This window comes from Megascapheus bottae, chromosome 9 (genome assembly GCF_031878675.1).
Source record: "Megascapheus bottae isolate mThoBot1 chromosome 9, mThoBot2.hap1, whole genome shotgun sequence".
Taxonomy (NCBI): domain Eukaryota; kingdom Metazoa; phylum Chordata; class Mammalia; order Rodentia; family Geomyidae; genus Megascapheus; species Megascapheus bottae.
This window is the reverse complement of record NC_143517.1, coordinates 42,834,613-42,847,353: the sequence shown is the minus strand read 5'-3', so window position 1 is coordinate 42,847,353 and position 12,741 is coordinate 42,834,613. Positions and strand designations below refer to the sequence as shown.

Here is a 12,741-nt window from a genome sequence, read left to right as displayed (position 1 = left end):
GTTCGTCATGCTAGGCAAGCACTCTACCACCTAGACTATGATCCAGGCCGCATGATGGGTTTTTAAAACTGCTCAATGTTATATTTTTATTGAACTACACATAAACCAAAATTTTACCACTGCCATCATAAATCTTCTTTCCAATGAAAGCAAAAATTCACGTCATCACCAAAAAAAACCCATTATAGACAGAACATTATAGGACTATTTAGTATTTTTTAAAAAATTAAGGAAGTGCCCCTACACTCCCCAATTATAACTTTATAAACAGTAAAAATAATTCTCAACAATTGCAATGTTGAGATTGTTTCAAAAGGGAATATATTATCTTCAAGAAATACTTAAGAATAACAAAAATATAAATATCAAGGCTTCTGAAAATACATAATTTCATGATACAATGTCATCTCCAGTTTCTAGTTTTTTCCTTAAAGACTTAATAACTTAATGTTGCCAAAGATATAGTTCAAAATAATTGATTTGTTGTATTTTCTATCACTAGTCATGTTAGTGTTTAATCTTTTTTGCCCATATCTTTGCTTTCTATTGGAAACTGTGACAACACATGTATCAACATTATACAAAATTTGACACTATGTTCTAATTAAGTCCTTTAAAATCCAAATAAATTCCATAGATGTATTCAAGGCTCCTGCTACTTTTATTTGGTATAAGTGTACATTTTGTACATTTTCACTGAAGTACTCGTCAATAAATATGAATTAGGTCTTGAATATGCAATAATTATAACATTAAAACTAATATATTTGCTAAAATGTCTTTTGTGTGAAATGTTTTTGAAAAATGTGAAAAGTACAGGAATTAACTGTAAAAAAAATAGAAAACTTGTTAGTGTACTAAATTTTTAACAATAAAAAGAAAGTCAGGCATTAGTGGTACATGCTTGATATATCTTAAAAATCTATGGAGATTGAGACCTGAAGGTCACAGCTCAAAGCCAGCCTGGACAGGAAAGTCTATAAGACTCTTACCTCCAATTAAAAACCAAAAGGCTACAAGTGGAGCTGTAACTCAGGTGGTAAGAATGCCGGACTTGAACAAAAAACTCAGAGACAGTGCCCAAGCCCAGAGTTTGTATAGCACACATACAAAAACAAACAAACAACATTAAATAAGTTACAAATTCTAAGAATCATAATAAAATATTATTTTTCAAAGAATTGTAAACCCAATTACTAACCCAATTTCTATGTACACTTTGCTTTTAAGCAATATAATCTTTAAAACAACATGGGTTATTCACATTTACCATTGTAATGAATTATCTATCTACTATATTAAATTTGCTTAAATAGTTCTTCCTAGGAATCACTAGAAACACTGCAAAAGGAAGTTATATATTGTATCTTTACTAAATCCATAATTATTCAAAGCTGTTTCAAATGACACTAAATTAATGTCAACTTATGTTCTGTCTTTAATGTTTCATGTTTTGTTTCACAGTTGCAAAAATATTCTTAGTATAATTCATCTTAAACTGTGTCCATGAAGTGTTACATATAAGATCAGGTCTTTCTAAATGGAATCCTATTGTTCCCATGTATTTTACCCACAATTTTAAACTTTCTGAGACCTAGTTCTCTCATAGCTCTTAATCAAAAGGACCAAATAGACTTGTTTTGATTAAATATTTATGAGTATGTGTCACACTTTATGATAGCTTCCTAATGCAGAATACAGAAATGATGTGTGCGTGAGATATTCCAGAGTTCCATACTTTAAGACATATTCCTCTTATACTACTCTTAGAATATAGCTACTTAATTGAACTGGGGGAAAGTTCATAAGTTTATTTTCTTCTTATAATGTTTTTTTTCCTTAAAATCCTAATGCTACATGTATTCACCAAGGAAATAAAAGCATCCAATAAACTTCATGGAAATAAGAGTGTTGAACATTAAAATGCATACTGCAGGATATGTTATAAAATATTATGTGGTACAGTGTACACTCTAATAGTAAATCACTCATACAGATAATACTAAAGACCCATCATCTTGTCCCAGGAAAATTATGCTCCTAGTTGTAGTAGTAAACAAGATTTTTGAGAATAGTTTGGATTACAAGAATGAGACACCAGTACCTAGCTTATTTATGTTTAATTAAGAATGAACTATAAACTGTTTATAAATCAGAAAATCCTTTTAAAACATTAAGGTTAAAACACATTGTTTGAGTATATACAGTGCAAAGCTTAGTGAAATAATTAAGGGTAGGTTCTACAATATTTGGCATTTGGCTACCTGATAAGCATTTTAAAAAATGTGACTAGAGGTATTGTTTGTTAAATATCCCTCTAAACTTGGTTTTAATATAATTTTATAGATAAGGAAATTAAATCTTAAAGAGATTGATATTCCCGAAGACATTCAGGAACAAGATCCAAATTCTATAAAAAAATAATATATTCAATAACCTAATATTTAAATCTTTCACATACATCCTGTATGACAAGAAAGGCCAATGCATCTTTAAATTAGCTTTGCAAGGAAAATTTTCTCATAGCCATTAAAATCAACAGTATAGTAGACTGCTTTATTAGTGAGATTTCTGTCACAGCAATGGAACACCTGGCATAAAAGAGGGAAAAAGGATTTCTTTTGGCTCAGAGGTTCATTCCATGGCAGAGCAAAATAGTATATTTCCTGAGAGCCAGGAGAGAGAAAGTCTATACCTAACTGTTTTCTTCCTCCTTTCCCATTCTATTCTATCAGCCAATAGCTTACTGAATGATGTTACACACATTTCAAGCAGGTCTTTCTCACTTATGTAATTTTTTGGGCTAGACTGTCAGAAACATCCAGAAATGTGCTTTACAGATCTCCAAGATATTTTTCTGTCTAAATAAGCCGGCAATGAAGATTAACCATCACAAACCTATAAAATGTTATTCACAAGAATTCTTTAGTATGATCACCTTCAAACCAACACATTAAAACTACAATATTTTTACACACACTATTTGACTACAATTCATTGAGAATATTAGCGTATCAAAAATTAAGGAATCACTGTTTAATGTGACAGTATATTTGTAAGAATAGGTATTATACTTTTTGACCAGATCTTTCATGTTAATCATGATTCTTTAGCTAATCTAAAATATTGAAATGCTTTTTTATTTCAAATTGAATGCATCTATTTTACTTACTTCAGAAAAGGATTTGAGGCACCTTTTAACTAATAGTAACTACAAGTTACATTTAACTGTATTATTTTTCTGAAATATCTAAAGAAGTACATCAACATTTTGCTAAAAGATAAATTATAAAATAGAATAAGAAAAATGGAATAAAATGTCAATTACAGACATAATTTTTTTTTTGTCAGTCATGGGACTTGAACTCTGGGCCTGTGTACTGTCGCTGAGCTCTTCAGCATAAGAATACTGCCGTACCCCTTAAGCCACAGCTCCACTTTCGGTTTTCTAGTGGTTAAATGGAGACTTTGGTGCCTGGGCTAGCTTTGAATCATGATCCTCAGATCTTACTTTCCTGAGTAGCTAGGATTACAGGCATGAGTCATCATGCCGAATGGACATAGATTTTTTTATATTACTATATAATACTAAGGATTTATTGTCTAGGCTTGAAATGCAAATATGACTAGGCAAATAGTCCTATGCTTGTTAACCCTAAACCAAGGATTTAGACAATATTTACTTGTAAAAATAGAGTCAAGTTTTAATGAAAGGTCACTTTACACAAAATTAAAGAAAATTTATAGCGATTTCAGATTTTCTTCTTTTATCACTTCTATTAATAAATCTTCTAAAAACATCAAATGTTGACTTGCTTTACAAATAAATGTATTGAAAATTCTATTAGGAACCAAAATAACAACCCAAATAACTATTAATACAGCTAATATAACTCCTTCCTTTCTTCCCTCCTTTCTTCCTTCCTTCCTTCCTTCCTTCATTTATTTGTCTGATTTTTTTTTGTTGTTGGTCCCAGGGCTTGAAACCTGGGCCTGGGTAATTTCCCTGAACTACTTTTGCAGAAAGCTAGCACTCTACCACTTCAGCCACAGTTTCATTTCCAGTCTTTTCTGTGCAGTTTATTGAAAATAAGAGGCTCAGACTTTCCTGTTCATGCTGGCTTTAATCACTATCCTCAAATCTCAGTCTGCTGAATAGCTAGGATTATGGATACGAATCACCGGTGCCTGGCAGTGCATCCAGTTTTTAATCATGCAAAGACAATAATCATTCTTTCATTATTATTGCATTTGATAAGAATTACTTTCTCCAAGTAATACATCTATAATTACCACTAAAGGCAGGCACAGATCGCTACTTAGAAGTGAAGCTTCATTCCACACTAATACAATAAACTTTCCTTCCTAGTCTAATACTGTAAATTTAGGAATGATTTCTTCTTAAGTTCTACATACAAAAATAAAACTTATGAGGACCAGTAATGAGGACCAAAATATCCTCTATCTTCATTTGGAGAAGTGTATTAAGCCACACTGTAATTATAAGTATTATTTGAATATAAATCTAGATTCAGAGAAAATTATCTCAGGCATATTTACAGTAATTTCTTATTCTACTTTACTTTAAAATCTCTGTCTGTTCTTCTAAAACTGGTTTAGGATACATTCCTGAAGATATGTGAGTTCCCTCTCTATTTTATTACATTTTCTAAGTAGTATGTTGAGATTTCTTTCTTCATCTTAAATTCATTTGTGAGTTTTAGAATAATATTCACAGTAATTTTTCAAAGCATAAAATAGAATCATTTTTAAAGCTGGTAGTAATTAACGTAATATAATATTAGTTCCATGTTTATCATATTAATGGAGCAAACTCAGAGAATTTTTCCAAATACACCAACAAACATGACTCTTTAAGATGATTACAAAGTCATGAGGAAAAACTGCTTCATGAATTATGACGAAGTACTTCCTAGACAAACCAGATTTTGTGAAAAGTCACATTGATTTCTCTGATGTATATAAGGATCTCAAAAATTTATTATCTCATGGAAAGATATCATATATGATACATTATTATAATGTAAAAATAATAAAATTCTTGCTTTCATTATGATTATCAAAATTTCTGTGCAAATTCATTAATTTTTTAAAAGGGCTAAAATTGCTAAATGAATTTTTTGTTTTTTTAAAAACACATAGGACCTTGCTATGGTTAGAAAGTAGAATTTGCTATCTCATTCAGCTGATCCTCTTATTTAAGCTTCCAGAGGGCTTGGATTAAAGATAAGCATCACTATGCTTGGCTTGCTTTTATTTTATTCTTTCCAAAATAATTTTCTTGTGTGCCTGATGATGGTGGCTCATGTTTATCCTAGCTACTTAGAAGACTGAGCTCTGAGGATCATGGTTAGAAGTCAGGCCAGGCAAGAAAGTAATCAAGTACCAAAAATGTGGAAGTGGAGCTGTGGTTCAAGTGGTAAAGTGGTAGCCTTGAGCACAAAGGCTCAGGGACAATGCCCATATTCTAAGCTCAAGGACAGGGATGAGACAACAACAAAAATTGCTTGTTTTATTGTATTTGACATTGCGGAACTTTTAAGAAGAATACAGACATGGTAAAGAAGGAACATGGGTTTAGAAAATAAATTAAAGGGCTTAATGAAAGCATTTTAAGATAGCTACTTCCCAAATGTAAGTGATCATAAATAAAACCTAATAATACTTAATAATATTTACCTTTCTCTATCTGGAGAATAATGTTCATCTATGACACGATGTCTATCCATTCGGCTAATTGTATTGTAATGTCCTGTGGTAGTGCGTGTCCCTCGAAGACCCTGTTCCACATTCCTATAAAAAAATACAGGATCCATTATATATGCTAATAAACCATTAGCATAAAATATAGCAAGAAATAAGCTTATAAATATAAATATGAAAACAGAGTCATAGCTATATCTAGTACATTTATAACGACATATACCTGTATCTAAAAGTATAAATTATTGCTAGTTTAGAATCTTGTTGCATATATACACAAGCTAGCATAAATATATTTGTAATTTTTGCATATTAATTATATATAAATATATGTTTCTATTATATCAAATATATTTAATATATTAAGTATTTATATGTATTTTTGAACTATTTTTCCTATCTATTCAATTTCCTCTTTTTGACCTACATTTTCCTATCCTTACTATACTTCAGCCTAAAGTTATCACCATTTAATTCTGGTTTCTATGAGATAAAATGTTTTATATTCTATATGTCATAAGATCATATAGTAATTGTCATAAAGTGTCTGATTTATTTCATTCTACCAACAATTTAGTAAGCTTACCAATTTTTTCACACATAACAGTTTTCTTCATTTTTAGATAAAAATAGACTAAATTTCCATTTATCTAATGATGGACACTTTGGTTGATTTCATATTTCAGCTACTGTTTATTGTAACATATTGAATAATACCACATTAAGCATTGCAGATAACTGTCATATATCATTTTTTTTCCTCTGAACATGTATCCAATAATAGGATGAATGAGTCTGGTTTTTGTTTTGATGTTTTTGTTGTTCTTTTGCTGCATTTCCATGCTACAAATAAAATATATTTTCTCTATTACCTTTGTGGGGGAGGGACACTGGGTGACCATGATCTAGTCCTTCCTATAACATCTACTCGATGAGGAGACCCTGCTGGTGAGCAATGGTTTGATGACATTACTTGTTCTGGCACTGATAATGTTGAGCTTTGAAGATCTCTACCATTGTGTCGATAATCTAAAGGCAAAAAAATTAATAAGCAAAATTGTTTATACCAAATATTTGTTTTCCTACCAAAACTAAATATTGATGAGTCTTTGAAAATATTAAGTGTAAAATATAATAAAGTAACCTATTAAGAAGGACAAGATAAGGGGAGGGAGTGAGGGAAGGAAAATGGGGACAAAAACATGAGAAGGGGTATCAATGTGTATGAAGTAATGCGCCTATCTGATGAATATAACTGTAACCCTTCTATTTAATTACAATTAAAAATATTAGCAATCTTAAAAAAGAATACTTTTTTTGCCAGTCCTGGGCTTGAGCTTAGGGCCTGAGCACTGTCCTTGGCCTTTCTCAATGCTAGAGCTCTAGGCAACAAGTTCACAAGTCTATACCTCAAGGGAAGAAACTGTGTATGATGGCATATGCCTGTCATCCCCATCAAGTGAGAAGCATAAATAGTAGAACTGTGGTTCAGCATGATCCAAGTATGAGCTCTTATCTTAAAATACTATGAAGTATTATAAAGTATTGTAATAAGAATCATGAAAATCTTACCTGAAACTACCCCAATTCCATCATCACAATCATAGTCAGAGACTTCACTATCACTTATTCTTTTCGATCCTATGAAGCAAATAACAATAATAATAAGGAAGTTATTTAAGAAAACAAAAGAGGTGACATTGTCCAAAAGAAGAAATGTACCCATTACTTACTTATAAAATGGCAACTCCTCTGGACAACACCTTAATAATAAAAATAAAAGACATATACTTTTGTCAATTGCAGGGCTAAGCTCAGGGCCTGGTTGCAGTCCCTGAGCCTTTTTGAGTTCAAGGCAATACCACCTGAACCACAGTTTTTGAGTGGTTAACTGGATATGAGTCTCACGGGAACTTTTCAGCTTTGGTTGGCTTTGAACGTTGATCCTCAGATCTCAGCCTCCTGAGTAGCTAAGATTACAGGCATGAGCTGCTAGAGCCCACCTTAAAATAATAATTTTTTAAAAAAGAAAATAATGTCAACAACCTAAAAAGTAAATGGAAGAATTCTGAATGAAATACTAAAGGACAAGATAAAAGAAGGAAAATTATTATGAACTCAGCATTTATTGGTATGAAGATACAGATAATAAGGCACTAACAATTTATAAAAGAATTATTCTGAAGTTCCCAAGTGGTTGAAAGTCTGACATAATAGTAAGTACGAAGCCAGGTGCTGGTGGCTCATGCCCGTGATCCTAGCAACTCAGAAGGCTAAGATTTGAGTCTCACAGTTCAAAGCTAGCTCAGGCAAAAAAGTAGAAGAGACTCCTATCGCCAATTGACCACCAGAAAACCAGAAGTGGGATTGTGGCTCTAAGTGATATAGAGAGCTAACCTTGAGCAAAAAGCTCGGGGACAGCACCCAGGCCCTGAGTTCAACCTCCTGACCAATTCAAAAAATAAATGTAGTATGAAATAATTATTTAATGTAGTATGAAATAATTATTTAAAATAACTAGTTGTCTACCAAATCCAGATAAATTTTAAGAAATAAGTGATATATGTTCAAGATCATTAATGTATCTTTTTTCTTTCCACTATGAGGCTTGAATCAGGGTCCTGGGTACTGTCCCTGAGCTCTTTTTGCTTTTTGCTCAAAGCTAGTGCTATACCACTTTGAGCCACAGCTTCACATCTAGTTTTCTGGTGATTAACTGGAGAAAAAAAAAATCTCACAAACTTTCCTGTCCAAACTAGCTTTGAACCTGGGTCCTAAATATTTTAAAAGGTTTAACTCACATTCACAATAGTCTCAGCAGAAATATTACTATATTAGCTATCTATCCCCTATGTTATAAGTGAATGCTATAGGTAAAACCATATGTTAGTCTATCAATTGAAAGCTTCAATAATACTGTGAGGATGCTGGCAGATACTTGTTAAAATCCATAAGGGTATCTCCAACTGCTGTCATATGAGCACGAATGATGTAGGGAAAAATCAATAGAAATATGATACATTTTGGTGAAACTTACTTTGCAACCTCCTTGTGGGGCTCTCTCCGTGGAGTTGTCTCCGTGGCAGGTATGGGGAAGGGTGGGGCAGTGGCAATGAAGAGACGTCATGGGTCTGAAGTTTGTACCAATGTGGCTCGTCATCTAATAATGCTGTTTCTAATTCAATTAAAATCTACAACCCAAGAGACAAATGATGGTATAGCAATAATGAAGACATTCTCCTAAAAGGACTCAGAACTTTCATAGTAATAATTGTAATAAAAATAAATGCTGTCAGATCAAAAGCAAAGTTATTGAGATACTGGAAAAGTATCAATATGCTTTGACAGTAACAAGGAGATAATTGGGTGTTTTTTACTTCTTAAAGTTAAAGAAGTATGTGTGTGTGTACACATGTGCATGCACACACATATGCTAGTACTGGGTCCTCGGGGCCTTGTATTCTCATTTAGCTTTTTCAAACAAGGCTGTCATTCTACTATTTGAGCTTCATTTCTGCCTTTTCTGGGGAGTCAGGGGGAAGAAGGGTAGTTACCTGGAGATAAGATTTTCAAGAACTGTTCTGCCAATACTGGCGCAGAAGCAAGATGCTCAGATCTCAGCGTTTTGATTATAGGGAAAAGCTCCCTCCCCATGCCTAATCATTTAATAGTTTAAAATACTTAAGACACTTGTTTAGTAGATGGTCATCCACTCAACACTAGAGGTTATTAAATTAACTTATGAAAAAGAAAATTTTTATGAAAATACACTAATGCTCAATAGTTGTATATCATTTTCTAAATTTAAGATGCACTTTCATTTTAGTTACCAATTTAGCCTTTATAAGAACTTATAAATGGTGAGGCAAAAAATGAATTACAAGTACCTACTATATAGTAGAAACCATGCATGTTATTTATGCTAATTATCACAAAAAATACTTGTCTTAAAGATTCCAAGAACATAAAGGGTTAAAAGCACTTGGTCAAAGGTCATGCCAGCTTTTAAGTAAAAGAGGCAAAATGAATCAATCTGCCTTTATTAATCCACATTTAAAACTCTGTGTTCACTCTACCATAACTTCTTTCTTTCCTTCCTTCCTTCCTTCTTTCTTTCCTTCCTTTCTTCTTCCCTCCTCTCTCCAACATGCCCTTTCCTCCTTCCTCCCTTCTTCCTTCCATTTCTTACTTTTCTTTTTTGCAGAAAGTTTCTAGACAGGGTCTTATTCTGTATCCCATGGCTGATCTAAAAGTACAATCTCCTGACTGTACATTAAGATTCCAGGTAAGCACCCTCATGCCCAAATACATTGAGCTACACTATAATAAATATAAGCTTTTAAAAAAAACTAAGCTGGTGCCAGTGGCTCACACCTGTAATCCTAGCTACTCAGGATGCTGAGATCTGAGGATGGTGGTTCAAAGCCAGTCCAGGCACAAAAGTCTCTGAAAGTCTTATCTCCAATAAACCACCAGAAAATTGGAACTCCTGCTGTGTCTCAAGTGGCAGAGCACTAGCCTTGAGCTGAAGAGCTCAGGGACAGGGCCCAGGCCCATAGTTTAAGCCCTCCAACCAAACAACAACAACAACAATAACAAAAACTAAGCCGAATTAAGGAAGTTGAAAAACCTCTCATGCTCCTGGATTGGGAGGATTATCATCGTGAAAATGCCAAATACTTTCAATATCCCAACACCATTTTTTAATGAAATAGAGGAAGCAATCCAGAAATAAAAGACCCCAAGTAGCAAAAACCATCCTTAACAGTTAGAATAGCACAGGAAGAATATCAATACCAAACTTTAAACTCTATTACAGAGTTATAGTAAGAAAAATGGCTTAGTACTGGCACAAGAACAGGTCTGAGGACCAATGGAATAGAACTGAAGACACAGAAATCAACCCACAGACCTATGGGCCACCTAATTTCCAATGAGGAAGCAAAAAAATAGTATGGAAGAAAGTCTCTTCAACAACTGGTGCTGGCAGAATTGGTTAAACATCTGTGAAAAACTTAAGTTGGATCTTTATATGTCACCCTTCATCACAATCAATTCCAAGTATATCAAAGACCTTGAGATAAAAGTAGGTACCCTGAAATTTTTACAGGAAGGAATAGAAGATATGCTAGGGCCCCTTGGCACAGGCTAGAACTTTCTTTAAAAACACCCAGAAACACAACAAATCAAATCAAAGTTGTACAAATGGGATCACATTAAATTTCAAAGCTTCTGTATGCCAAAGGACATAGCTAGCAAGATAGAAAGTCCACAGAGTGGGAGAAGATCTTCACCAGCCAAACAACAGACGAGGGCCTCATATCTAAAATATACCTATAGCTCAAAACTTTATTCTCTAAAACACAAATCTGTAAAAAAAAAATAATAATCATCCCATTAAAAGGTGGGCTAAAGACAAAGAGAGACTTCTCTGAAGAGGAAATTAAGAATGGCCAATAGACACGCGAAGAAATGCTTAACAACTCTGGCTATAAGAGAAATGCAAATCAAAACAATTTTGAGATTCCACCTCACTCCAGTTAGAATGGTCATTATCACAAAATCTAATAACAACAGATGATGGTGGGGATGTGGCCAGAAAGGAAGGCTCCCTACAGTATTGGTGAAAGTGTAACTTGTTCAACTACTCAGGAAAAGCAGTATGGCTGTTTCTCAAAAGATAAAACACAGAGCTCCCCTTTGATCCAGCAATTCCACTCCTGGGCACTTACCCAAATGTCCATAAACCAGGACAGACTATTGGCACAATCATGTTCATTTCATTATTTACCATAGCTAAAATATGGAAACAACCCAGATGCCCTTCAGTAGCTGAATAGATCAAGATGTGGTACACAATGGAATTCTATGTTGCCATTAGAAAGAATGGCATTTCTCCATTAGTAATGAAATGGAAAGACTTAGAAAAATTGTATTAAGTGAGGCTCCGTGGTTTCCCGCATTTGTAATAATTAAAATATGTCTACGATTTTCCTAGCATAGGATCACGATAGCTCAAAAACTATGTGCCTATGGCCGTATAGGGTAGCACTAAGCAAATTGAACTCCAGGATTTGGAAATGAATGGTTTATCTTTGTGGTTGTTATTTTTAATGTACTAAGTGAAGTTATTCCTTTACACTTTTGTTCTTCTTTCCCCTTATTGGTTATCCCCTGTTGTTGCTGTATCTGACTCTGGTACCTGGTGTGTTGCATATACATTTAATTGTTTATTTGAATCAGGGAAGGGAAGGGGAAAAAATAAGACAATGAGAAAAAAGAAAAAGGGTGAACCAATGGAACAGCAATATTCACAAAACAATATGTTGGAAATGATCTTTACAATTTGGGAGGCAGTGTGGGGTGGAAAAAGTGGAAGAAAAACATGGGAAGGGGTAACAATGTTCAAGAAGTAATGTATCTACTACCTGATGAAAGTAACTGTAACCCTTTTATTCATCATCCTGACAATAAAATAAAAATGCCAATTTTTTTTTTGCCACTCCTGGGTTTGAGCTCAGGGCCTGAGCGCTGTCCTTGGACTTTCTCAAGGCTAGAGCTCTACCACTTGAGCCTTAGCATCACTTCCAGCTTTTTTCTATGTATGTGGTACTGAGGAGTTGAACCTGGGTCTTCATGCATGCTAGGCAGGCACTCTACCACTAGGCCAAACTCCCAGCCCCTAAATATGCCATTTTAATTCAGTTATTTTATTTTAAATTTTGAGACAATGTCACCAAAAAACAGTGTTTTCCAGCCTGGTCTTAAACTCTTGGGTTAAAGTTATCTTCCTCGCATAGCTTACCTAGTAGCCAGCTAAGGTATATAGTATTACCATCACCCCTGCTTTTTTTTAGAAAGTATTTTAAACCACTGTTTTCTCTTTAAAGCAGCTGCATCTTAAAGCATTAACCAAATTTGTTCTGTAAAATTCCTTTTTTCAGATATATATATATATATGCAGAATATATCTATATATAAATTTTACTTGGTAATTTAAACAAAAGTATTCAAAAA

General features: G+C 33.5%; 1 protein-coding gene across 50 annotated transcripts in view; it reads right to left on the bottom strand.

Annotated features, from left to right (window-relative positions):
- Positions 1 to 12,741, bottom strand: part of Rims2 (regulating synaptic membrane exocytosis 2) — a 385,455-nt gene that overhangs the window by 150,861 nt on the left and 221,853 nt on the right. For all 50 annotated transcript variants that reach the window (XM_090339238.1, XM_090339190.1, XM_090339201.1 and 47 more), the window contains 4 exons: positions 8,762 to 8,915; positions 7,297 to 7,365; positions 6,597 to 6,753; positions 5,701 to 5,814 (listed from right to left, as the gene is read on the bottom strand). In XM_090339238.1, the coding sequence (XP_090195364.1) occupies positions 5,701 to 5,814; positions 6,597 to 6,753; positions 7,297 to 7,365; positions 8,762 to 8,915 (494 nt within the window). The remainder of the gene's footprint in view (positions 1 to 5,700; positions 5,815 to 6,596; positions 6,754 to 7,296; positions 7,366 to 8,761; positions 8,916 to 12,741) is intronic.